Source organism: Bombyx mori, chromosome 16 (assembly GCF_030269925.1).
Source record: "Bombyx mori chromosome 16, ASM3026992v2".
NCBI classification, from domain to species: domain Eukaryota; kingdom Metazoa; phylum Arthropoda; class Insecta; order Lepidoptera; family Bombycidae; genus Bombyx; species Bombyx mori.
The window spans coordinates 5722110-5749961 of record NC_085122.1 but is presented as its reverse complement, the minus strand read 5'-3'; the positions used below and the strand labels follow the sequence as shown (position 1 = coordinate 5749961).

Genomic DNA, 27852 nt, shown 5'->3' with positions numbered 1-27852 from the left:
CTGATTAATACGAAACATGGCATGAAATGAAATGAGATGAGATGATATGGAATGAAATATAATTTCAGTAAAATGGTGGTTATTTATTGAGACTTTTTCTGTGGACTTGTTGGAGGATCCCGAGAAGTTATGTTCAGCGGCTATATTTTATTTTCCCACATTTGTGCACTTTTACAGATATTAAACAGTTAATAAACCAGCTCTATTAAACATTTAAACCAGATTTTTTTTAAGGGATGTTATGACCTGTTAACTAAGACCTTTAAGTTATATTTTATTTTAATTTATATTCTTATTTTTATGAAAAATTATAATATGGAGTGAAATGAAATGAAGATGATTAATTTGAGAAATTAATCAACTGGGATGAAATTAAATGGAATGAGATAATATGGGATGAAATATAATCTCAGTAAAATGGTGATCATTTACTGTGGTTTGTTCAGTGGACTTTTTGGAGGAACCCATTTAAACTTGAAGAAACATTAAATAGACAAAATAAAACAAATCACACAACTTCACTCATCGCGTTCCCGCCAAAAAGTTTAGGTATAGTACCTTTAGGCCAAATATTAAGCCTAAGTAGGATGATGATCATAGTCATAGACTAACTTAATGTGTAGTGTAGTATTGCTCGTATATATTAAGTGTATAATCTATGTATATTAAGTGTATAATCTATGTAGTATTGTGTAGTTGTGTTACGTTGTGTAGGACTCGGAAAAAAATATATACACAAATTTATTTATGTGATTTAATTAATTTAAAAATTTTAAGAGCTTACTAAGTACTGTGTAACATTTTAGTAATGATAAAATCTTAAATATCACATATTTATATAAGGATAAAATGAACTGTCTTGTGTAACCTGAAAATATGTTATTATTTTGGTCATAGATTTGTTGAGACGTACACCACTGACCAACTTGTTTAATTTTGAATAATTTAAATACTCCAGCTGCATATATTTCGGGTTCAAAATGATGGCTGGAAAAGGTAAGAAAGAATGAAATAATTTTATTTAACAGTTTGTTATTTCATGATAAATTAATAATCTTTAATTTAATTGCAGTAATGCCAGAAACTGAAGAGCAGAATCGAATAAGATTTCAAGTGGAACTTGAATTTGTGCAGTGCTTAGCAAATCCAAATTACATTCACTGTAAGTTGCCTTTTTGGTTTTTGTTGTTAGACTTCACACTCACCTGGTATACAATGATTACTAGAGTACATAGACATCATAATGTAAATGTTGCCACTTGAACTTATGCAGGCTAATGCTGCTCACTGCATACATACACTTATGGAAACTTATAATGATAACTTAATGTGATGACTGATCTGAAGCTATCAAGTTGGTCATCAAATCATCACAAGAGGGAAATAAGTAATAAATTGTTAGGTATTTTTCATACCGGTTTAATGATTTTGTTATTGTGACTTAGTTTCTAATCGTCTATTTTGTGATTAAATGTTTTTCTGCCCAGTGTTTTTAAATGTTATGTGTAATGGATGTCAATTATGTCAACTCTGTCTATTTACAGTTTTGGCACAGCGAGGTTATCTTAAAGAACAAACTTTTGTAAACTATCTTAAATATTTGCAATATTGGAGAGAGCCAGAATATGCTAGATATTTGAAGTATCCCATGTGTTTGCATTTTTTGGAGTTATTACAACATGAAGCATTTAGAAGAGAATGTGTATCGGCACAAGTGAGTACAAATTGCACCTACTAAATTATTTTCCATATAATCTTTGCTTGAGCGGTAGATAATGCCATAGGTTTTAAGTCCGCTGATAAACATTCTTCTTCTTCTTCTCTGTCGTTTCCTCATTGCTGAGGGTCGTGACCACCTTGGTCCAGTTTTTGAAGTAGTGTTTATATGAAGGTTTGTTGTGGCCTGAAGGCTTATCGCTCAGGCTGACCTGACGCATTCATATCAAGCGATACAAAGGTGTTCAGATCCTGCAGGCAGGTTCCAATTATTATAATGAGATACATACTAAACAAATGTTCACTATTGACTTCCACAGTTAAGGAATAACACCATCTAGTAAAAGAATCAAACTTGCGAAATTATAATTTGTGTAGTTACTGGTTGTAGGATGTCTTGTGAGTCCGCAGGGGTAGGTACCTCTACCCTGCCTATTTCTACAGTGAAGTAGTAATGTGTTTCGGTTTGATGGGTGGGGCAGCCATTGTATTTTTTTTTGTTTAGGCATTTACTTTGTACATGTCTATGGGCTCAGGTAACAACTTAACACTACTTGGCCTTTTTTTTTTCTGATATAGTTTTATGATTTATAGGTTTCACAGTATGATGTTTATGGGCTTAAAACCAAAACAGAGCTTGACTTACAAATCAACAGTAAAAAAAATATGCAAATGAAATTGAGCTAGTTTGAATGTAAGAATATAAATTTGGTAATTGTTAATGACCACGTACAAGTTACTGCAAAAGTCATATTATTATAATTTATTGGCTTTTATTTACCACCTCATTAGTAGCTGTGCTTTATTCTTGTACTCTACCAAATATAAAATTTATGACTGTGCCAAACTGGCCCTTGACCAAATACCGCTTTTAATTTTATCCGATAGCAGTATAATTTGTATGTATTACAATTTTTAAATAAAGCCTGTGTTTAGATCACTCTGATGGATAGGTACTGTTCAAAATATCTTCATTAATGAATGATTAATATTTTCCTTAAGGTTTGCAAATTCATGGACGATCAAGCAATATTGCTATGGCAACATTATACTCGTCGGCGTACACGCACGTTACAACCGCCGGACGCACCGGCGCTTCCTGCGCCGCCCGCACCGCCACAACAAGGTCCACCAAGACAACAAACTTAGGATGTTCATGATTGTTGTTTTAGAAGTGAGTGGAAAATAAAATAAACTTTTTATAAATCTATACTTAATAAATAAATCTACAGTGGTTTTTATGGATGTTCCGTTATAACTACTGAACCATGCATCCGATTGACTTGAACTTGTTATCCATGTAGAAAATACATGTACATAATGGATAGGCTAATTATATGAGTGTTGGACTCCCTACACCAGTTGCGGGGGCGTTAATGATGTGAATCTTTGTGGGGGTGAGAAATAATAATGTTAATTTTAAATGCCCAGTGAAGCGGACGGGTACAGATAGTAGTGTATAATAATGTTAAAAAAATATTGGGCATGTCCTCTAGTAGGATGTCCCACCGGGGGACAAAGATCTCCCTCTAAATTATCTAAATGGGTGTTAATGAAACCTCTTTGTTATGTTATAAAAATAATTTGGCTGATATTAAAATATTTGTTCTGTGTAGTAGTAAAATATACGTAGTCTTACTCATAAAAAATATATTTAATTACTTGAAATGGGCACTGAACGTTTTTCAAAACGAATTTTATTTGATTGAACATAAACAAATCCTTTGTATAATAACCGGCAAACTTCTTGAGCATTTGTTGACGTAGTGGGGGTAAGTTTGCGCATGGTACACTCACGTGCAAAAACATTACTTACTCTGCGTCATAATGCTATTAAATTATTAAAATGAACATATGTATTTATTTATATATTTATTAGAACATTAACAAAACATATAGGTTAATAATTGTAATAATTTAATCTTGGGGTAAAATAGATATTCCTTCTATTAAGTCAAAACTAGAGCTGTTGCCAGGTCTTGGTTCAGTTGAAGCGAAGCTGGTATTTGTAATTTTTTTTCCGTTATCATAATCTTGACCATCATCATCATCACTGTTTTCATCACCCGAGTCGCTATCATCGTGATGAGTCGACATAGGGCTCATCGGCGTAGTTTACAACTCGGTCGATTCGGTCTTCTTTTTTGTCTATAATTAATTATTTTTTGAAGATATTCGATTCGTAGTAATCGAATGTTACTTTTTTCATTTACCAGCTTCCGATTATTTTCTGTTCTTTTTTTCCATCTGAAGCCTAGCTCTTTCATAATTCGTCGTAAGCTTCATTCCGAGCCATTAAAATTTAAATCTTCTTTAAATGTTTCGAAGCCTTTCGACGGTACGGAGTTTCGCTGCTTGTTATGTAGTTATTATGATTACATCTTTTTATTACACATTGAACGAAACTATCCATTCCGGTAACTTTCTTCTTCCCTGATCTTTTCTTACCCGGAGTCCGCAACACGGCGAGCAAGCCAGAGCCTTTAGCTTCGTTAATAATGCACCTAACAGTACTCACTGATGTTTTTGTTGCTTCCGAAGTCTGTTTTAATTTTTCCATATCATTCTTCCCCTGTTTTATAATGAAGCAATATACGTCGTACACAAATTTTCTACCCTTTCTTTTATAAGAAAGGGTAGAAAATTTGTACTTAAGTACTACACCAGTTTGTCACGGCATAGTGTATGTTTTATAAAAAATCAACAAACACTCAACAAATAGCAATGGCAACAAAGTCCACAAGCAATTATAACAAATAACTTAACGATTAATAACGATAGACTTTCCACTGTACGCAAGCGTACTTTTGGGAGCAAGCGGAATGAGGGCGCGGTGCGGGACGCAAGGTTCGACTGATCTACCAATAACGCGCTCGATACGATTTCCCCTGCCGTCGCGCCTCACCCTCACCACCAAAGTGATCTAAAATTCGGTTCTGCGCAGTCAAGGTCATTTGCTCAAGAAGTTTGCCGATTACTATACAGATAGATATGCAGTTAAATGTGTGCCTAGCTAGACTGAATTATGTAGTTTAAGTTTTGAGGTTAAGAAAAGACGAAATAAATTTATGTATTTTTCAGATCGGTTTTTTAATTATATTAATTCGAAATATATTATTATTTTTTATTGCATGTAATGTTATAAGGTAAACGGCCTTTTTTCTTCTTTGTCGTTATCACTCTTGACAGAGTGGTCGTGGTCATCACTTCAGGTGTCGGTGGCAAGCTTCGCAACACGCCGCTAATCTTCTGACGGCCAGACGGCTATTTTTGCCTCAAGAAGTGATAGATTATCATTTATCCACATACAGATTGTAGATAGAAGAGTCGACTATATGGCAAGGAATTATAATTATATACATAAACAATAGGGCTTTATCATTTGTATCTTTTGCATCAACAAGGATATTTTGAAAATACGAGTAATTATAAAATTTTGTCTGTCGAGTTTTTTTTAGCATAGACATAGGAATGAATAAAATCATTAGTTTATCGACACAATGCACATCCATATATTTCTAAAATAATTTTCGTGACACATAAAAATTAAACATAAGAAATAATTTTAATTAGTGAAAGGATGCTTTGGACGTCGTCTTGCCATGCACAGCGCTCGGAGAGTGAGGTAGTATATGAGTTCTACGGCACTCATAATACTGAAGCCCATACACAATCCTAGAAGGCCACCCGTGTTCGCTGAAAGCATTATTTGAAGCAAATACGTTGTATCAACTTAACTTAAAGCTATTGTTGAGTTGAGTTCTATTTTATTGAATACTTTAAATCAACATATTTATAATTTATACAGTTCAGATTTAAGTTTATGATATTGAGGGGTGTAAGGCTACTTTTTGCATTTTTGCAGATCTGTGAAAATCTGTTTTGAATTTTTGGTACAAATATATCACAAAAATCTTTTGCATCTATTTGAATGGGGTAAACAAAATTCAAATTCAATTAAAAACATCGAATTGTTGATACTAATATTTTTATATTTTTTATTGCCCTTGTAGGCAGACGACCATACGGCCCACCTGATGGTGAGTGGTTAGCGTCGCCCATGGACTTCAGTAATGCCAGGGGCAGAGCCAAGCCGCTGTCTGCCGCTTAATACTCTTCACAAGCTTCGTTTGTAGAAGGACATGTCATAACAAATAAAACGCACCTTTAGTCTAAACCAGTGATTCTCAACCTTTTTTTTTGTTGCGGCACATATTTAACGATTTCAAAATTTGGCGGCACACAAAAAAAAAGATATAAATTATTTACTTACTACAACACACGGCATAAATAGTTTATCAAAAAATTTTAATATACGAAATAAACTACAATATACTATAAATTTTTTTTGTGGATTTAAATATATATTATATTCATGTTTAATATATTTTTCTTTTAAAATGATATAATTTAATAATATTAACATTATTATATATTCGCAAAATTTGGCGGCACACTTTTGAAATTTGGCGGCACACAAAAGTGCCGCGGAACGGTGGTTGAGAATCACTGGTCTAAACCAAACAACTTTTCACCCCTCGATATAGTTAGTCTTTTTTGACGACTGCAAACTTGGATCTACACACTAATTATAACAAAATATTGTGCATAGTGTATACTGTCATATGTATTTGTTCTAAATATTAAGTGTGCTACTAACTATTAGTATTTATTAGGACGGGGTAGTGAATTAAAAAGTAATCGATATTCTAGACACAACTAGAATTTTTGTCATTTGATAAGGACATGCCAAATTTTTTTCTATTCTGTAATTTAATCCACGGATCTTATAAAAGTATTAGGTTATTTAGAGAATCATGAATGTGAATTTTATTCTTAGGTGATGTTTTGGGAAGGGAATTGTTTCTTACATAAAAATTCTGTTAGTCCAAATATTTCACCCTTTGTGAACCTCAAGAAGGTGTTGTCTTCAAAGAAAAAGTGCACTACCAGCATGTTTTCACTGAAATCGTAAAATAAGTTTTGTTTTAAGATGGAATAATTGAAATATTTTTTTTCTCCTACCTACGCCGAAAGTTCGGTTTCCCTCCCGGTGTACAGGGAAGAAAGTGTAACTTTTCCTCCCTGGGTACTGACAAGTGCGCATGCGCGTTAGTGTCTACTACGGCTGCTCTCACGCACCTAAAATTCTCCGCCATTGTTGTGCTCGGGTAGTTTTCAATACTGTGTTTAGTGTAAAAGTGAAATAAACAAAAGGCAATAAAATTTAATAGTGAAGTATTAAACAAAGATGAGTTCATCAGACAGTTCTTATTCAATTAGTAGTAGTTTATTAAAAAAAACAGTTAAATTGTTTTTTTATGAGTATTCCCCCTACCCCCTGCCAGGGCTTCGCCCCTGGACCCCACCGGGGCTTCGCCCCTGGACCCCGGCTCGGTACTCCACGAACTTTCCGCCTGGTAGGAGAAAAAATAGTATGTGCATCGCGGGAAAAAAGTAGGACATCTCATCCCGCGTGTTTGCAACCAATGCAATTTTACACGCGGGAGGAAATGTCCTACTTTTCTCCCTTGGTGCGCAATGTACTATTGCCGGTTTGATTTTTATTACACGATGTAATTCCTTCACCGTGGACGTCAGTCGTGATCATTTGTTAAGTACGTATTTCATTAGAAAAATTGGTACTTGCCGGCGGGATTCGAACAACGGTGCATCGCAACATAATTATGAAAGCACCAGACGTCTTATCCTTTAGGCCACGACGACTTCTTGTTTTTTTGAAAATAATCACTTTTCGATCTTGGTGAAGTTGATCAGGATATTAGGCGCAATAAGATTATTGTGTTGATGACGCGTGTGCCAATTTTCGTCTTAATCGAATTTGACATCCATGACAACAATGTTAGTTATTACATTGGTTACCATGAGCACTCTTATCTTGAAATTGGCGATAGTCACGTTGAAATATTTCAATACATACATATATAGAAAGATGATACAGGTCAAGCTGATAGCGTATTAAAATGGCTTTGTTATTAGGAAATCTTGAACGAAAATTAGCATGAATTACAAGAATGATAATGAAGGTTTACCTCTATATATTATAGTTGAAAATATATATTTGTTAAATTTATTTACGTGAAATATTCAGCGCTTTTATTTCCGGCGTTCGTCGCTATCTCTTCAACAAGGAAGTTTCTGAGGGGAGCCGAACTAACGCGTTCAACGTAAGCGATTTCTGTACACGCCTGCAGACATTCTTCACATTCTACTTCGCGACCTGGCAAACATTGTTTTAAAAACCAACATACATACAATAGATGAAATATAATTCTAGTTATTTTAAAGATGTAAGAACTTTAAACGCTAATTTATTTTATCTGGTGGTAGGACCTCTTGTGAGTCCGCGCGGGTAGGTACCACCACCTTGCCTATTTCTGCCGTAAAGCAGTAATGCGTTTCGGTTTGAAAGGTGGAGCAGCCGCTGTAACTAAACTTGAGACCTTAGAACTGATAACTCAAGGTGGGTGGCTCATTTACGTCGTAGATGTTTATGGGCTCCAGTAACCACTTAACACCAGGTGGGCTGTGAGCTTGTCCAACCATCTAATCTGTTTTTTTTCCTACCTAAGCTGATAGCCTTGAGAGGCTATATCAGCGTCGCCTTAACTAGTAGTAGGTGAGCTCACGGAGCTCAAACCTGATGACGTTGCTAACACGAACCCTAGCTAGTGCCGTGCTTCGCAGAATCTACCCAACGCGACCCACTGAGAAGATCCGGCGAGAAACTCATTGGGCTAAAAAATAAATAAAAACAAATTGAGGATTGTTTCGACAACACTGTGAAAGTTAAAAGTGAAATTTCAAACCTTCAGGCATTACGATGCTCATGTTATTGTAGCATTTAGCATCGACTTTGCCGCAGATACGCGTTGATTTGTTTTCTGAAAATTCAATTCAACTCAGATAAGTATATCTTAACTGTGAATTAATATTATTTCCGAAATAACACTTACTGGGCATATAATAATGTACACAGTTGCATACGTCGAGTAAAGCTCGGGCTTCACACTCCATTTCGCAGTTCTTAATCGTGTAAGTTCTAGGGAGCATAAATTAAATTTCATGACCAGAAACTCAACTTTATACCCAAGAGATTTTGGTAGAGGCTGTAGCACTCCAAGAAGGTTTCTATCATAGTATCTTTAATATACTATAGGTCGCGCCTGAGTATTTTCAAGCAATATATATTTTTCTTATAAAATTGACAATAATCACACGAAGCGTCACCGCGTTTGTGGGTGGCGGCGTTTACGTTGTAGATGTCTATGGGCTCCGGTAACAACTTAACACAAGGTGGGCCGAGAGCTCGTCCACCCATGTAAGCAATAAAAAAAATACACACACATATAAAAAGAATGAATGTGTTTCTTATGGCTTTTGTTTTAATATTATATTAAATCAGTTTTTACTCCTATAAATTCTTAATTAAAACAGGCATGTAGTTTTAGCAAGAAGTTGCGTAAATATATTTTTAAGCTTTGACTGTAGTCGTTACTATTGATATAAAGAAATAGGCTGTAAAGATATGTAATCGTTATTAAATTAACGACCTTATTACTTAAAAATATTGAAGATTATGTCTTAGGTTTCAATTTTTTAATGATCCTTTCAAAGTTAGTATTCATTACAATATTTTAGAAGTATTTTACGATTTTCGACTTCCATTTTATGTAAAGGTCGAATCGCCTCGCGGCACTGGTGGTTAGTGACCCTAACTATGATACCTGGAGTCCTTGTGACCAAAATAATACCCGTGTCAAACATATTGCGTTACTTATTGTTTTGGTTTGGCAGTGAAATAAGCTGCTTGTGGTTGATTTGGAACAATACTTTGTTGAATAGCAATAAAACTAACTCGTTATAAATAAAAAGGCTACCGTATATAATCAAACACTTATGATCCGACTAGTTTTTTTTTTTACTTCTCTCATGTGTTTGCGGCACACGTAGCGAGATACTTTTGCCTTGGTTTCTTTAGTCATTAAAATGTAGCGTGATGCCATTTAATGGTGGTACGTTAATCGTCTTAAGCTACTGTTTATTGACGTGTCTAAACAATCAAATTTTGATTTAAAGAATTCATTACGTACCTAAAGAAAGCCAATTCTTTTTCGCTGGAGAATAGGCATAATCTCTTTTGGATATCGATAGTTTGCAGAGAGGGATTTGCATCTAGTATCCTTGGCTTTATCGCAACTCTTGCTTCTATTCCGGGCCCGTAAATTTCGCCTAGATTTCGTAATTTTGGTGTTTCAGTAGGGTTGTGGAGGAGGATCTGGAAAAAAAATTTTTTTTTGTTCGTAAAAGCGACATAGTCATATTTTTCATTTTCATTTACAATGTTCTGTATCTATACGGTTTTGTTTTGCTTGCTCTTTGTTATCTACCGATTTTTCTGGACAAAGTTGAGTTTGATTAATAAGTATAAGAACTTATACTTATAAGATGAAGTTATTTGTTAAGGAAATTTATTAATATGTTCCTTTTAATACTGTATAAACTATTATATGTATGTATGTGTGTATATATGTATGTATGTATATGTATATGTGATTTTGTATATATGTAGATATACTTTTTTTGTATGTATTCGTAACCTAATATAAATTTCATTGCACCTACCACTATTTACTCTGCACTACCTTTGGTTGACTGGTAGAGAATGCCTTAGGCATTAAGTCCGCCAATGTAAATTTTACATGAAGTGTAATAAATAAATAAATAAATATATCGATTCAAATAACAATGATTAAATATAGTTACTGGTGGCAGTACCTCTTGCGAGTCTGCGCGGGTGTGTACCACCACCCTGCCTCTTTCTGCCGTGAAGCAGTAATGTGTTTCGGTTTGAAGGGTGGGGCAGCCGTTGTAACTATACTTGAGACCTTAGAACTTATATCTCAAGGTGGGTGGCGCATTTTACGTTGTGGATGTCTATGGGCTCCAGTAACCACTTAACACCAGGTGGGCTGTGAGCTCGTCCACCCATCTAAGTATTAAATTTTTTTATTAAGATTATACCCTGTGTTCAAGGTTAATTTTAGATGAAAATTTTAATAATTTTTTTTAAGTGTTTAATACAAACTATATTTAGACGCACCTTAAATCCTATGCTTTTTGTAGAAGCACAAAAATATTCGGCTAAATTTGCGTCTAAAACTAAGGTTAGACCATGATGGGTTCCTGTACCTATAAAATGAGATACTTAAAGTAATGTGCATTTTAATTTGATTTGCCATTAAATTGAATGAATTGAATTGAGATTCGCCATTGCTATTGAAGTCAAAAGAGCTGATAGCCCATTAGACAGTAAGTGACTAATATCGTTAATTCTAGAAAATGCACCGCTGTCTTGATTCATACCAATGATTTTCTGTTAATACCATTGATTCAAATCAAAACTACTTAGGGGTCCACTATTCCATCATTTTCAAGATTTATAAAAATCTTGTAGGTACATGTCTCGGTATTATTTTGTACCAACATCACTAGATATTTGAAAGATTCTTGAATCGACATCTTCCACACAATCGACATTTTCAAGATTAGCTTAGATATATACAAGTTCCGAATAACAACATCTGGACCGTTGTTCTAGCGAGCAATTTCACCCGCTCGGTGGAAGATCAATCCTTTGTCGTTAAACTCCCAAAAAACACATTTAGTTAAATACTGTGGTACCTCTAGGTCTCCAAGGAAATCCATTCATTGGTGAGTCTGCAGGATACCCACTCTCCGGTGTCCAATCTACAGCTGGCAACGGAAAAGTCAAATTTAAATCGTTCAACGATCTTCTGTAAAAGAAAACAATGGTACTAAATTGGTTTATATTGCACATATAATATTACATATATGTATAATATTGCACAATTTTTGATGATCTATTGCACAAAGATTTAATAGAAGGTATCCAAGTTAGCCAAGAGCTTAAATTTTTTTTTTTTTTTTATTGCCCTTGTAGGCAGACGAGCATACAGCCCACCTGATGGTGAGTGGTTACCGTTGCCCATGGACTTCAGCAATGCCAGGGGTAGAGCCAAGCCGCTGCCTACCGCTAATATATTATTTTATAAATATATCATTATAAAATAATATAAATATATTATTTTTAGTTATTATCATACGAGAATCAACTTCGAAAGCAATTAATTTGAAAAAATGTTTCTATACGGATTTCGAAACATCATTTTTCGGTGTACGACGTTAAATGTGCAGCAGAGTCCTTCGTCAGTGAGTTGTGCATTGAACAGATCCTGACAGTTCATCTTTTCAGAATCCCAGTTGCATAAAGCCAACATTTCTTGGCAAGGCTGGGTGACCTGTAAATGAATAAACCAATGGCGAAACATACCAAGATAATGACGTAATTTTCATGAAGACGAACTTTGAGATTTCAAATAAATCGAAATCTCAGGAAATTAAAAGTCAATGTTTAAACATTAGTCCCATTTTATCTAATTTAAACACATACACACGCAGTAGGCAGCGGCTTGGCTCTGCTCCTGGCATTGCTGAAGTCCATGGGCGACGGTAACCACTTACCATCAGGTGGGCCGTACGCTCGTCTGCCTACAAAGGCAATAAAAAAAAAAGAAAGAAAAACATAAAATTAAACTAGTGTGTGCATGAGATTGTATTTATACAAATATTATCTAATTGCGGCCATTACAATGTAAATAATATATTTGATAGTACGAACATTGATGAGAAATGATCGAGTGTAGTCCCAGTCTGCACTTCCAGCAATATCATCTTCAAATAATTCGATGTCACCGCGGGTCGTACACACGCTCTGCAGTAACTTCTTATCGATTGAATTTCTAAAAGTTTAATATGATTAAACATCGATATGTGGTAATATATCGATGTGATTAAACAACACTACTTTTAGGTTCAATTTTGCTGAGTAATAACAAGGAAAACACCATGTTTTCGAATCGATAAATATTTTATAAAATTGTTAAACACGGAAAATACTATACCTATATTTATTTTAAAAAAAGTCTGCCAGAGCAAAATTCGGGGCAGACTGAATGATAGGTATTAAACTTAACGATAGGAAATCGTGATGTTTTTGCATACATATAAATAAAAGATCCATTATAATATTTTTGTAGATAAATTAGTGAATTCACCCGTATTTTTGGTATCCTTCGGCGATAGATTTCTTTGCTTGATTAACATTGCAAATGGTTATAGCTGGGAAAGGCAAGCCATGCAAAGGCATATTTTCAGGATTGATGCTCACTATCATTGGCGACATCCGCCATTTCGAATACACGTTTAGAATAAAGAATCCAGCGCAAATTAAGGAGGAGCTAAAAGCTGCCAGCCAGAAGAACCTGTAACGTAAATATGCGTATTTTTTGTCTTTTATTAATGTTAGCAATATGTTGGTTGAAAAGCGGACACTACCCATCATGACGATGGGCAATGTCAAATATACCAGTCCCTTGCTTTTTATTGTGATGATGTTTTTAACCGACTTCAAAAAAGGAGGTGGTTCTCAATTCGATTGTATGTTTTTTTTTTTATGTTTGTTACCTCATAACTTTTGACTGGGTGCATCGATTTTGATGATTCTTTTTTATTAGAAAGCTGACGCTTCCCATGTGGTTCCATTAAGGCCAGTTCTGATAATAGTATCCGTGAGAAAAACACATAAGTCTTAAATTTCTATTAAGTACGTGCGAGACAAATATATGAATATATCAATATCACGTCAACCGATGTCGATGATTATCGTTTTTAGTGTGTATTAATTTGTTTTGGAATATATATTTTTTTCTTTATTCGAATTCGGTTTTTGTTAAAGTATGTCTATTTAAAATTATTAATTTCAATGTTGTTCACTGTACTTATGGGGTACTGTCAGACAGTAGTACTGTGTATATCGTCGAATTTCGATCAATAAGCACATGTATTTTTATTTAAAGTGTATTATTTATTCACTTAATAAAATTTGTTACATGCTTTCACTTATAAACTTGAATGTTTGTTCTGAATACAAGATCCTTCCTTGTGTTGCTTGTTAGACATTTTCCTTCGCTGTTTAGTAGATAATTTACGCTCGATAATATGAAAGATATCTTACAGCTACTATTACATTATTTACCTTTCGAACCAAGTCAGTTTCTTCTCGGCAATATACCGAAGACCGTGCAACGTGGAACATTGTAGATATTGCCTTATGTCACTCGCAAAAGACAGAGGTTCTTCGTCATCTAAACTTTGGTTCTTTGATTGTGGGGCTCTTGCCTGTATTCGGAAAGAATGCAGATAAATCAGTTAGAATTTGACTGTTGAATTTTGGTCATTTAGATTGAAGTATAGATGTTTAATTTGTTTAGGCTGGATGGCTACTGCGACTCTGCCAATTTGTTATTCACGCGGTATTCAAGAGTAGTCTTTATTTGTTTTTTTTCAATATTTTTTTCTTAGATGGGTGGACGGTCTCACAGGCCACATGGTGTTGCCTTCGGCGCACACTGTACGGTACCGTGGGTTTCGTGGAGTCGGAGTGGTGGTGCTCGATGGGGTTTAGTCGGTAGTCGGTTTTGCGGGGTAGCTCTTGCGTGGCTGACGCCGTGCAATGCGCGCGCGCCTTTCCCGGTAACCACTAAACACCAGGTTGGCCGTGAGCTCTTCCACCCATCTAAGCAATAAGAAATTAAAAAAAAACGCGCAGACTTACACCCTACGCCCTATCTTGTGTTAGGAAGCTTACTTTACTATGGCTCCCCGTTATGGGAAGTCTTCGGTCCCAGACGTACCATGGCTGATCTTGAACACCTTGTGTAGTCCAGTAATTCTGTTTTTTATTATTATTTTGTAACGCAATGCTCAATTTTAATGATAATACAGTCAAAATCTGTTATAACGACATCGAAGGGACTGCTCATATTCAGTCGTAAAAACCGATAGACGTAACAACCGGTGATGTTTAATGTGTATCGCGCAAGTACAAACAAATCGATAGGGAATTATTGGAAAAATATATTTACATAATACGCGATTTTTCTTCAATATTAATTTGTTTTCTTTTTCTTTGCGACATTTTGAAAGTTTCACGAATAACTCCACAAAGTTTTGGTGCGTCTTGTGTATAGATAAGTAACATACTAACTGAAGAGATATGAAGAAGCGGGCTTTGACTCTACCGCATGCACGTGTTTTGTTTCTAAGAATTAGAAAACTGAATCCTATTGTTTTCTTTCCTGATTTTAATAGCCATTGAAGACAAATGTGGATACGTATTCAAATTGTTTACAATACATCTTAGCCGGTCGTTCTAACAGATCTAATTTTCCGAAATATAGTTAAATGTGGTCGTTTTATGAGGTATGTCGTTATTACCAATGTCGTAGAAAGCAATATTTTTAATAAGGCGGTCATATGGCATTCAGCCGGGACCTTTGTTTTTGGTTATTATAACCGGCATGTTGTATTAAACGATGTCGCAGTAAACAGTTTTGACTGTATATGCAAATATTTATTTGTTATTTTATAAGCTTAGAAGACAGTTTATGGATAATTTTTCGTTAAGAGGTTACTGGAATTCATTGAGAACACATGTGAATGCAGTCACACTCTAGTGAGACTAGTTCGCAGCCGTGGTGGAAAACCTATCCTGTCTTCACAAGCAGAATGCAAATGGCTGCTTCGCACCAGTAATGCTCAATGCGTTGAGTCCATGGATTTCAGAATGTAAATGGCGCCATTCACAATGAAATATGAAGTTGAAGCTTTAAATGTATAGTTTAACAGCCGTCCCATCCTCCACACTCGAACGCCTTAGATACTGGTGGGCGGCAAAAATGGACAGCTTTTTTTTAGAAATTTTCTCTTTTTTCAATTTGTAGCTTTAAATAGCTAGCTGTAAATTCTGAACAACTTACTTTACTTTTACATTTTAAAATGTTGAATTGAAATAAGGAAATGAACAAGCAGCTCAACCGCATGTGATATCTATGGCTTTAACAATGTCAATGCATGGCTAACAGTTAGCTTTCTTGAACACAATGTCATGTTACGTGTAAATATATTATGTAGGATTTCGAAATAAAATGGTAAGGCCTCGAATTGTTAGTTGACATAGAACAATTAATTGATTATATAACAATTTTAGACTAAATATTTTTTCGTCTTTATATAGTTACATAGTTGAAGAATTAACGTTTTCTGGTTTTCGAATATTTACCTTCCTTATATTGCTTATTTTCTTCGGACGAATGTTATTTGGGCCGTTAAGATGTGTCGTCATGTTTTAAACCCAATATTATAATATTCAATTTAAAGGTAAACCTGGTACTTGGTCGTGCAGTTGTGATGAATGGTCGAGACTGTTTTGACTGACTGTTAACTGTGTGTCGAATTGAATAATTTCGATATTCAATCGTAACATAATTCAACAAAGTCAACCAATTGTTTGATTACCGCTATCGTTGTTATAGATCGACCTTGTGTTCTATCCAGTTAGGGTCTTTGAAGGGAAAATTATATACACAGCGTAGTTATTTCTCCTTGTGTCTTGTACGAGTGATTACTCGTTTACAATCAAGTAAATTAATGCTTTTTGTGGTTTTAAATCAACGAATAAAGTTTAAAATGATTGTGGTATTTCAATAGCACTCCGATTACTTTGTATAAAAAACAGATTCGAAGTGAGAACCTCCTCCTTTTTTGAAGTCGGTTAACAAAATTAAATGTGTTTTGTCGTATTATTTTTTCATTGCCTAGGTAGGCAGACGAGCTTAGGGCCCACCTGATCATGAGTGGTTACCATACCCATGGACGTCAGAAATGCCACGGGCAGAGCCAAGCCGTTGTCTACCGTATGTAGTTACTGCGGCTGCGGCAAAATAATACTTATAATTGAGTCGTCTATTATCAAAGGTGGCAATCTGTGCATTTGGACAAAAAAAAATTATTGATATGTCAATACAGATTGATTTGAATATAATCGTCTCTTTCAAAGAATACGGTTCAAAACCTGCATTAAATAAAGGTTAATAGTTAACCTGTTATTTATCTAAGATGTCGTTCCGAAGAGTTTTGTGACTGCCGATGGAATACAAAGTCAATAATTCGTTTTTCTGATTTACCAATCATTGTCCAAAAGTCAGATTGCCGGCTTTGATAATAGTCGACTCAATTCGTAAATTATCTTTACAGATCTTTTCAATGCATGAAAGTCACGCTATGTACACGGCATGATCCTGTTTTGTAATTAGTTTCATATGAAATTTAAATTTGTAATTGTTTTAACTCTAGATAAGTAATTAATTACATTGGAACATGCACCTACAATGTAAAAAGTAATTGCTAACGACCTCTTTGCGTTTCATATTTTGTTTTACGAAATGTTTAGTTCGTTATGACGTAGTTTGACGTAATAATTTGCTTAATAAAACTATGTATCTACGTTTATAAAATATATCTATCGTATTTAACTTAACCTACATAGATGTATGAGCGGTTAAGCAAATTGTTATTAATAAATACAATAAATAAATAAATATTTACTAACAATCACGCCACGTTAGCTGGTCCCGTGATAAGTTCGTAAAGAACTTGTGTTACAGGTACCAGATAACGGAAATAAATGTAAGATTTTTATTATACACATACATATATTTAATATACATCCATAACCCTGGAAAAGACATTTATATTTATCATACATTTATCTTCCCTTGGCGGGATTCGAACCCGCGACCCCCTTGTGTAGTGACCATGTCACTTACCACTACACCAGACGGCCGTTAAATAAATAAGTTGATGATTTGAATTCTCTCACTATCAGTTACTACTTGCACTACATTGTGCACTGCTTACACCTATGTTTTCAAAGTAAAGATAATTTGTTATATTAGGTACTTATTTATTATGAAATTAGCGTTTTGTCGTACTGACCACTTTGATCTGAATTAACTTCTCTTTGGTTAAGAATTCCAAATTCAAATTTATAAATTCATTTAGCTGGTACATTTGAGTTTTGAAAACAGTCATTCATTTGTTTTTTCCACGAGCAGTACGTGTTCTACCATGGCACCAGTGCTGAAGAATCAGCTCGAAGGATTAATGGTGTGTACGACGCTGGTGTCGCAAAAGGAATCACGGTACATACGCTTTTGGTTTCAACGTTTTCGTTCTAGAAATGTCGACCTTCAGATCCAATCCCGTGGACGGCTGGAGACCAAATTGGAAAATGAAGAATTAAAGGCTATCATGGAAGCGGATCCATCACAAAGCGCTTCAGAGATAGCTGCAAGCTTCGTGGTAAGTGATGAAACTGTAGTAATCCACTTGAAGCAAATCGGGAGAGTAAAAAAACTTGAACGATGGGTACCTACCTCATGAATTGAGTGAATCGAACTTGCAAACATGCCTCGACTCCTGTGATAATTTGCTCAACCGACACAATAATGAAGGGATTTTAAATCGAATCATTACTTGTGATGAAAAGTGTATACTGTACGATAGTCGGAAGCGCTCGTCGCAATGGCTGGACCCTGGAGTACCAGCTAAATCCTGCCCTAAACGAAAATCGACTCAGAAAAAGTTACTTGTGAGTGTTTGGTGGACTAGGGCCGTTATCGTTCACTGCAGCTTTCTAAAATCTGGCCAAACGATTACGGCAGATATTTATTGTCAGCAACTGCAAACCATGAAGGAAGAGCTAGCTGCTAAACAACCGAGATTGGTCAATCGCTCTAAGCCACTGCTGCTTCACGACAACGCAAGACCACACACTGCACAAAAAACAATCACTAAGTTAGATGAGCTACAATTGGAATGTCTGTGGCATCCACCGTACTCCCCGGACCTTGTACCAGCAGATTACCATTTTTCCGGAATTTGGAACACATCTTGAAAGGAAAAAAATTCAACTCCGATACGGCAGGGCAGTCCAAACCGCCTTCAAGGATATTATTGATTCTCGTCCCCATGGTTTTTTTAATAAAGGGATAAAGGAACTACCTATGAGATGGCAAAAGTGCATAGATAACAACGGTGCATACTTTGATTATTTAAATGTATTGTAAAAAAAAAGACTTTATATTCCTCCCGTACAAAACGCTAATTTCATATGTAAGGACCTAATATATCTATCTATAGAATTAAAGTTAAAGTTCGATTCTAAACTTTATACAGAACACACGATGAAATAATTACAACAGGAAGGAATAGGAATTCTAAGTGACGATAACTTTATCATCATTTAGAACTAACTCAGTGTGATTTTTAAAACTAACAAATAAAAAAATAAGTTTGACGATCTAAATTTAACATTTTTCAATTTTTAATGACCATTCCTTCGGCGATTTGTCGAGGACGAGGTAGTTTTGTAGTTGTGATTAAAATAACTATGCATTTTCCATTCCGTATAATTTGATTCGTTAATTACGCATACATACAAATCTATATTTTAAATATGTACAAAAGTTCATAGAGTAGGAAGTAGTTTTATAAAAGTATCAAAAAGCCACAGAATATGTAAAAAAAAAAGACTGACGCACTAGCACTTTGAAACTAAAAGTCAATAAGAGATCGAAGGAAAGAAGACACCTCCACGTGATCCTTGAGCGTAACACGTTCACGGCTTACAGACCGCTAGTTACGAGCCGGCTCACTTTGGGGAGCTCGGAAAGGGAAGAAGAGGCGAATTAATTCACCAGTGTTGCTGAGGGGCGTGAGCTGGGGCAGAGTGAGCGGCTTGCGCGTGGGCGGCCAAATGAGCAGCACGCGCGGCGGCGACCTCAGGTGTGTCGAGGATGCCGGAACCATCGTTGGCTAGTCTGATGTTAGCGGGCTGGTGAGCGGGGGCACCGGATTGCCAGGAGGGAGCTCCGTTCCATGATTGGTGAGCGGGAGCATTCCAGTCCTGGTGAGCGGGAGCGTTCCAGTCCTGGTGGGCGGGGGCATTCCAGTCCTGGTGAGCTGGGGCGTTCCATTGTTGTTGGGCAGGAGCAGCGGACTTAGCGGCAGATAGAGCGGCCAAGTGAGCGGCACGGGCTTGTGCTACTTCTGGAGTTTCGGCTACGGGGGCGGGAGCAGATCCGGCAGCATTCCAGGAATGAGCTGGGGCAGCGTTCCATGAAGGAGCAGCAGCATGGGCACCGTTCCATGAGGGGGCGGGGGCAGCGTTCCAGGCAGGAGCGGGAGCACCGTTCCATTTACCCTCAGCTTGTTGCCAGTACTCTTCATTGTCCCATCTAGGGTCGTATGATCCGTCGTCATTTGGGTTGGGGTTATTTTTCGAAGCCTGCTGAAGAGCGGAAATGTGTGCGGCACGAGCCTGTGCGACTTCGGGTGTGTCCAGAATATTGCGTCCATCTTGAGACAGAGCAATGTTGGCGGGTGGGCCGGCCCAACCGGACGCGTGTGCGCCGCACGCCAACGCCAAACAAGCTACTACGATCTGAAAAAGAGATATTGGTTTAGTATTTGAGATTATTAATGATGTTCCGGTTTGCTCCTGCAGCCAAATCCGATAAGAAGACTCAAGAGAGCCGACGTGCTACCCTACCAAGGCGAGACGGAGCATTGGCTCTGCCCCTCCAAACTATAACCTCTTGCAACTCGCCTAATTGTAGTCCTGGCGACTGATCGCAGGTGTTATACAGGAAAAAAATAAAACGAGTAATAATGATGTCAACGGTACGGTAAGAGTAAATGTAAGGTAAACGCTGTTGTAACATAATCCTGCAAATTAAATTCGTTTCCGCGAGAATACTGAAGAATACAGACCGAGATTATGGAATCATGAAATCTGAGTTAATGAAAACAAAGTGCTAATTTAATTACTGCCGTGAGATTAATCAGGGGTTACAGTTTTTACTTTTTGTAATTTTGCAGATTTAATCTGATGCTCATTATGTAAAGATGTATGACGCGTATTAGTGGATAATTAAGAGATCAAAATACAAAAGGTCACCTAGCAACGTGGGAAATTATATTAAATTTCAGTATCTTGTTCTGGTTTTGTGGCAATCTCCTTGTTATTGTCATACGAAATGGCACAACTACAAGTAAGGTAATAAGGTGTTGTGGGCGGGTTGTCATAATCGGACAATTGTAATCTAGTGTTTTGACACCACTTATAAAATATATGGGTAAGTTATTCAATGGTTATGCGCTATGCTGATGTTAATGTTTTCTTGCATTTAAATTTTTCTTTCGTACTATGTATTATTAGGTATATAATCCAATTTGAACATTTCAATTATGGAGCTAAAAAGAAGAGTTGGCGAATCAATTTTAAAGTCGTATATAACAATCGAAAGTTAATTTTGATGCGAAAGTAAAATGTACAATAAGCAATTTGCGGTAAAATTGAGTGTAAATTAATGATTCCTGGTCTCTGTATACTCGATTTAATTATAAATCTAATTGTTTAGTTAAGTTAATATACGGTTATTGATTGGTTGTTGATTTAAAAGTTTTCGTTCATAAAGAAATCGATGTAATGATTGACAGATGTGAATTGAATCTCGGCAGTCTTCATTTAGGAGTGACTACGGTACATCTAATAACCGAAGCGTTTTAACATGTAAACTAGAAATAAGCACGCCCGCAACAAAACGGCTTAGTTTTTCTAAGCTCTAGTTTCGTTCTCGTTTAATTATAAAAGTATTTAGAGCAGTAAGTGAATGGCGTCAAGGTCTGAAGGCCACCCGAAGGTCGGTGAGCAGGAAGCAAACCTTCCGGACCTGCTCGCGACATATTCAGACCAGTTACCCTCGCTTGTCAATCCCGCTTAAGGCTTTTAATATTTTCATTAACCCTTTAGATATATTTGTACAAATGTTAATGGAAGGTGCTCAGTAAATTTAGTACAGATAATAAAGACTTGAAAATATGGGTTTTTACTGCTTTATCAAAGAACATCAATAAAAATAAATGGTAGGTCAGCGCAATTCTTGCAAAAAATGCATTGAATAGTAGGCTTAGTATATAATAATATTCGATGCATCGATATTTGTAAGTCTTTTATACTTATGACGTATTAAAGCTCATATATAATATAAAATCACAGGTTGACTTGTCCGCGCGTATTTGGAATAGCCTCGTAGGCTACCAACCATTAGGCAGGATAAAAAACGCACGTTGAATTTAAATAACTGTTTTTATGTACTTTTCGCTTTTAGTTAAAAGCCATTATTATTTTAGTTTAAGTTTATTATTTGACCTTCTGAAAACATTCGGTTAATATAAATAAAGCTGATGCAATCCAAGTCAGAAATGATCTAATTGAGACCAACTAGCACAATGAATGGGCAAGTAATAAATGTGTTTATGTTGGTTTTCAACATTCCACTGAATTAAATGATATCTAAATATTTATGTAATAGATAATTATTTCATTTCAGTGCTTGTAAAGTCTTCTTTTGAGACAAATTTTTCACGTCTAAGTGTACAGTACATAAACATCCGTTTTTTTTATTACATTAGGAAATACTTATGCTGCAGAAAAAAAAAAAATTTGTAGAAAAAAAAAATATTATCGGAAGTTGCGATTGAATAATATACAAAATAATTAGAATTTCGATTAAGTATTGAAGGCGCGTGGGCATGCCCTTCTAAATCGGTCCGCAACGGAATGCAGACAAAAAGCCCTGGTGAGTGGCGAGGACAATTATCAGGTATGACCACCTATAATAAGTTGTATACAACAGTATCGCGTCGTCCGAGCCTTCCACCGATGAACACGTGCGAGGATATTTATAGAATTAATGGTTGGAATGAATGGTTTTTTAACATTATCTATCGACCCGATATTCTCCGGTTTCTGATGGAATGATACATGCAATAAATCGCACACTTCAAAGTGTGAATTTGCAATGGATTTCATCTAAACTTTCGTTTTCATTCTTAATAACACATAATCCAAAAGATATCCATGTGAAGTGCAGAATAAGACTTTTCGGAATTTGCTTTGTTGGCAATTTTGATCTCGCATACCGCAAATTCAATGAGAAAGGTTTTTTTGGATGTGATACCGCCATTTTTTTACTGGTGGTAGGACCTGTTGTGAGTCCGCGTGGGTAGGTACCACCACCCAATCTATTTCTGCCGTGAAGCAGTAATACGTTTCGGTTTGAAGGGTGGGGCAGCCGCTGTAACTATACTTGAGACCTTAGAACTTATATCTCAAGGTGGGTGGTGCATTTACGTCGTAGATGTCTATGGGCTCTTGTAACCACTCAACACCAGGTGGGCTGTGAGCACGTCCAACAATCTAAGCAATAAAAAAAATAATCTTTTCTTTGCTAATATACCAACTACTGAACCAGAGTTCAACCCTACAATATTGAATCACTGCGTTCATTCAGCGTGTTTCAAGACACCATTTTTGTTTCGTGCCATCGAATTCTAGAATAAGCACTTATTTCGGATTTTTTCCGAAACGATACGTGATGAGATATTCCTTAGCGTCAGGCTGCCGCTTAACTGATCCCAGATAATCCTGATGTCCATAAGCCACCATTATCCATAAGAGTACCAGTTCCGTCGATTAAAATTTAATCACCTCTTCTATATGAATTAAAGAACAATGCAGCACTGAGAACGGTAGCTTAAAATTGAAATGAAATGCAATAACCGAGGTAAGTGAAGAGGTGGAAATGCGGTTGACATTGTCAGCTTAAATGGAGCATGAACGATGCTATGTTAAGCTAGATGGCAACTTCACCTTGAATATTATACGCGAACGTTTCACGAATTATGAATAGCCTGCGATGAGAAAGAAAAAGGCACACGACACTCGGCATAATTAAGACAAAGCCTTATGATGACTTTTATTTTATGTGGTCTTTAATATAAATCAATGTTTTCGTTCTTAATAATACAGATCAATAATTATTTTACACTGTAATTCGCTGCAAATTATACAAAAATGTCAATGAAAAATTGTGTCTACTGACATTTTAAAATGAATTATGACACACCCAAAAAGTATTTGCGTTGCTTGAGCGTAATTTAAAAAAAAAAAAAAATCATTTATCATCGAATCGGTATTCTGTTAAGACTGTTTTTATTTTTTATTATCGATCGAATACAATAGCCGCGAATCGAAAATGGAGCACTCAATGTAAATAAATCGTATCGAACTTTACATTTTCATTTACAACATCAATCACAGTTGACAAGGCAGACGTGTTCGCAGATTTAATTCATTGTAAATGTGATTTTAAAGGGCACAAAACTCTCACATATTCAAGTAGTACTTGCTTAGTGGTTGAATTTCGACCACAGAAGCTGATACCTAAAGATTTAAGAGTCATTTTATTTTGCATTTTTTTTTTACTGTTATTGTGCTTTATGTTGGAGGGTGGGAAAAGAGTTTTTAATTTTATTGCAATCACTTATTTCCTAGTCTTTAGACCCTTGTGTATCTTATTTCCCATTTCTTAAGGTCACCTTTGTAAAAAAGTAGCAAATCAATAGTTTCTAAAACTATTTTATTGATGATACTAAAGCTTGAAAAAAAGAAAAACAGAGGGGAAAGTAAACCATTTTTTTCTTTACCTATTTGAACATAGATCTGGCGATATGAAACTTTAAAGTAGTGATGTTAATTAATAAAGTTACGTTATTAAAGATATACCTTTTGTAGATTAGAAATACGGATAGAGAAAATCCTGATTTGAATTACTTTCTAGTAGATATGGTAGATCTTTGTGTATATTCTTTGCGATTTTCCACGACTGAAACCGAGATGACTGAGCAATTTTAGTGACATTGACACAAAATTGGTACGATTTATTTATCATAGCCTTCGTGTTTTTACATATCCATTTTTTTCTGTTTTTTTTTGCGTGCTTGTTTTATTTATTAAAGGTATCTTTTATGAAGTTGTCTTAAGAAAGAAAAAATATTTTTTCAATTACTCTTCATATTGAATTTTACATATTATGTTGCGTTTTATGAAAATTCGTATTCTTAAACACTTAAAGTAATAGTTTTGTAAAGGATGTGGCAACAACAATATTACGAAGTACCCAAGTCCACACAGTCGTGCACGTGACTTTGCTCATGGAATTTACGTAAACACGAGATCATTGATACGTGCGAACGTTTAGAAATACTGCGTGCTTTTATATTTATTGTACTTACGAAAATTTGGAATGTTTCAATGTCTAACTTTTAAAATTTACTACATAGACGTATTTGGAAATAATTATACCTGATGAATTATAAAAGCGGTTGAATTAAAAAAAAAACTGAATCAAGACATTAGACTTTGGCTAGATTTTGACTGATTTTATGCATCAGACATAATTAAATTTCAAATAGCGTTAAATATTCATAATCTACGTTTTATTTGAGTTTACAAAAATTTAGAAAGTAAAATAAAAATATGTGGTATTGCGCGTGTCCGATTATTATTTCGTTTGAAACAATTAAATTATATTTGTTCACGGGCTGAGTTAATTAATTAGATAATTGCTTCAAATTGCTGCTCTAGCTCCGGACGTAGCATAGCGGCTCGTTTAATAATTGTATTTTATTTTTATTTCGAAAATATAATATTTATGACATTGATGTTGCTCCATCTTACGGGGTAGAACACTTATATTATATATATTATTACGCGAAGCAAAAACTTTGTAACCCTTTTTACGAAAATTGCGCGGACGGAGGAGTATGAAATTTTCCACACTTATAGAGAATATAGAGAAGAAGTGCAAAATGATAATATTTTTTTTAAATAATGCATAAAAGGTACATTAAATCAATAAAGAAAACATTACACACACCACATACCATGTATTTGACGCACACACGCATGCATACTATTTAAGTCAAATTTTTGTTCTTGACGTCTGTGGTCAAATTGAGAATAGATTAATTATTGTTTGTCTTTATTAATATTTTTTTATAGTGTAGCCTTGGTGAAATTTGTAATTATAGAAGTATAAAAAACAATCATAATAGTGTACAAACTTACAATTCCAATTAATTATAGTCGAATTTCGACTACTGCGGGCCTTCTAGTGAATTTAAAAAACGCCAATATTTCGGTTATTCGTTTTTTTTTTAATAAAGTTGAATAGAGATCAAAATTTCTTTGTTTTAAATTTTCATTAAACGATTTCAATAGAGTTGTCCTTGACAGTGTATTGATTTAAATTTGTTATATTACACGGTGTACGGAGGTCAAGTGTCCTGCGGCGTTCAACAAATCGGATATTGAGTAATATATTTGAAAACGAAGTGCGTTTTAGACTGTTATCTAGATGTAGCATTGTGTTCGTTCTCTTATTCGAACGAAGTTTCAATCATCAATCAATATTATTGAAACATTTCATTACCGTAGGTGTTGTGTCGGACAGAATTATTTGTACATTAATCATTAGCAAGCGGCTATGTTGTTTTGTTATAAGTTTTTTTTTATTTTTAGAAGATAGAAGAAAGCTTTTTTTTTTTTTTGGTCAAAGATAGAAATAGTACTCACCATGGATTTCATTTTCGTAATGAAATGAAGCACAGAAGTGAAAGAGTGAAAGAAAGATAAAGATAGTGTTTGTTTTTGTCGGTTGATAGCGCTGCTGGAAGACTAGGCTCTTCCAGGAATCGCTATGTCGAGGTGCAACTTGCGTCTGTATGAAATGAGGGCGGCTGCCGGTTTATATACTTCGGCGTGGCCGCAGAGGGGGTGTAGCTCCACGAGTCTGGTAGCGCGTGAAAGTATTGTAATGTGCCATTGATAATACGCGAATATCATACGCATTTCAATGGCAAACGGTTGTGGATTCGGCCGTCTGTTATCCGAGCTTGATCTTGACGGATAGTGGAATTACTGTGAATGTTTAAAAGAAATTTTTTTAGCTTATCGAAGCTGTATTAGATTAGTGATTATCGTTTTAATATAATATTCAGGTTCAGCAAATCGCGATTTCTGAAAAATTGGTTTACAACAGATCAGCACCAGCAGCAGCTTAGGTTCCTAAATATTTAATTTTAATTGTATACATAAAATCTGAATTAGATCGTTCATAAAATTATTTCTAATAATTCTAAACTACTACAGTTCCGTTATAGTAGAATTATTCTCGCGGTAGGTTCAATATGAAATGGATACAGCGTGTGGATTATAAAAAATAATTATAATATTTAAAACATGAAAACATTTAAACCTCGACCTCTCAAGCACCTTCTAGTATTTAGGCTCTGGTTTGATATTCCATAATTTATCTGTACTGGTATAATTGCCAGTATTTTCCTACTTAACTGTCAGCACCTACCATTAGTTAGTAGGTGCTGAAGGTCGGACGGCATGTTGCAGGTACGCACGGACATGTTTTTTTTGCTTATTTTCACTATTTTGTAATTATGAGTTTTGGTTTTGATTGTAGGTTTACGACAAAGGGAAGATCTTCCACCGAGCGGGTGATATTGCTCGGTAGACCGACGGTCCGAATGTTGTTGTTCGGAACTTGTATATATGCAAGCTTATCTTGAAAATGTCGTAAGCGAGATTCAGGCATTTGTTAAATATCTTGTGTTGCATGATGGCTATCGCCACAGGATGGTGAGAGAAAAAAAAGCCTTAGTTCAGTAGCCATCATCCCAGGGCAGTTAAAAACGCATCCGCAGAATTTACAATCATCATGTCTCAATATCTACGTCGTACGTCCGGTGACCGCTCAGAATAAGGAGGGTTGCGAGATCATATTAATTATTACATGAAACCACGAAATCTTTTACATACAACTGTGCGTTCCTAATTCAATTCAAGTACCGGGCTACGACTGTGAATTGAACCCGAACCCCTATAGTATGAGAGTATAGTATTCAGGCTCACTACGTCTATACTAATATTATAAAGAGGAAAGATTTGTTTGTTTGTTTGTTTCGAATAGGCTCCGAAACTACTGGACCGATTTGAAAAATTCTTTTTCCATTAGAAGCCGACATTGTCCCTGATGAACATAGGCTACTTTTTTTTATTATTTTTTTTTGGTTTCATGTATGTTTTAATGTTTCCGAAGCGAAGCGAGGGCGGGTCGCTATACTAGATAAAATAACTGATTATGTTTCTGAACCGAATATAGACGTAGCAATATAAAACTAGACGTTCTCCATCAAATAGATTAAACCTCT

The 27852-nt window shown here is 35.5% G+C and overlaps 4 protein-coding genes across 9 annotated transcripts; 2 read left to right on the top strand and 2 right to left on the bottom strand.

The window, feature by feature from the left end:
- The first annotated feature begins 352 nt into the window (after positions 1-352).
- On the top strand, positions 353-19562 carry LOC101738806 (mediator of RNA polymerase II transcription subunit 31). 6 transcript variants are annotated; one of them, XM_062672986.1, is made up of 5 exons: positions 670-996; positions 1073-1162; positions 1545-1714; positions 2719-2890; positions 16915-19562. In XM_062672986.1, the coding sequence occupies exons 1-4, from the start codon at positions 981-983 to the stop codon at positions 2863-2865; spliced, it is 423 nt and encodes a 140-aa protein (XP_062528970.1). In that variant the 5' UTR covers positions 670-980; the 3' UTR covers positions 2866-2890; positions 16915-19562. The 6 variants fall into 6 exon arrangements, with proteins under 6 accessions (XP_062528967.1, XP_062528970.1, XP_037872455.1 ...); XM_038016527.2 differs by lacking the exon at positions 16915-19562 and adding an exon at positions 4906-5153; XM_062672985.1 differs by lacking the exon at positions 16915-19562 and adding an exon at positions 4929-5084.
- On the bottom strand, positions 5205-16003 carry LOC101740294 (pickpocket protein 28). Its single transcript, XM_062673166.1, has 13 exons — positions 15941-16003; positions 13856-13998; positions 12876-13082; positions 12440-12560; positions 11911-12059; positions 11422-11534; positions 10841-10929; positions 9831-10015; positions 8694-8779; positions 8547-8621; positions 7816-7957; positions 6588-6679; positions 5205-5412 (listed from the first exon to the last, which is right to left on the bottom strand). The coding sequence occupies exons 1-13, from the start codon at positions 16001-16003 to the stop codon at positions 5282-5284; spliced, it is 1596 nt and encodes a 531-aa protein (XP_062529150.1). The 3' UTR covers positions 5205-5281.
- Positions 17788-18616, top strand: LOC101740420 (uncharacterized). Its single transcript, XM_004929017.1, has 2 exons — positions 17788-18021; positions 18398-18616. The coding sequence occupies exons 1-2, from the start codon at positions 17788-17790 to the stop codon at positions 18614-18616; spliced, it is 453 nt and encodes a 150-aa protein (XP_004929074.1).
- On the bottom strand, positions 19115-26352 carry CPH31 (cuticular protein hypothetical 31). The gene is made up of 2 exons (NM_001126257.2): positions 26204-26352; positions 19115-20164 (listed from the first exon to the last, which is right to left on the bottom strand). The coding sequence occupies exons 1-2, from the start codon at positions 26213-26215 to the stop codon at positions 19415-19417; spliced, it is 762 nt and encodes a 253-aa protein (NP_001119729.1). The 5' UTR covers positions 26216-26352; the 3' UTR covers positions 19115-19414.
- Between the last annotated feature and the right edge of the window lie 1500 nt (positions 26353-27852).

Excerpts from the sequence above, each read along its gene's own strand:
- LOC101738806 (XM_062672986.1), top strand. Across the intron at positions 1,163-1,544 it reads AAATCCAAATTACATTCACT|TTTTGGCACAGCGAGGTTAT; the intron begins GTAAGTTGCCTT and ends GTCTATTTACAG. Across the intron at positions 1,715-2,718 it reads GAGAATGTGTATCGGCACAA|GTTTGCAAATTCATGGACGA; the intron begins GTGAGTACAAAT and ends ATTTTCCTTAAG.
- LOC101740420 (XM_004929017.1), top strand. The coding sequence starts at position 17,788 with ATGGCACCAGTGCTGAAGAATCAGCTCGAAGGATTAATGGTGTGTACG. Across the intron at positions 18,022-18,397 it reads AGATAGCTGCAAGCTTCGTG|CAACTGCAAACCATGAAGGA; the intron begins GTAAGTGATGAA and ends ATTTATTGTCAG.
- LOC101740294 (XM_062673166.1), bottom strand. The coding sequence starts at position 16,003 with ATGACGACACATCTTAACGGCCCAAATAACATTCGTCCGAAGAAAATA. Across the intron at positions 12,561-12,875 it reads GAAGGATACCAAAAATACGG|AAATTCAATCGATAAGAAGT; the intron begins GTGAATTCACTA and ends TTAAACTTTTAG. Across the intron at positions 7,958-8,546 it reads GAGCATCGTAATGCCTGAAG|GTCGCGAAGTAGAATGTGAA; the intron begins GTTTGAAATTTC and ends AATGTTTGCCAG.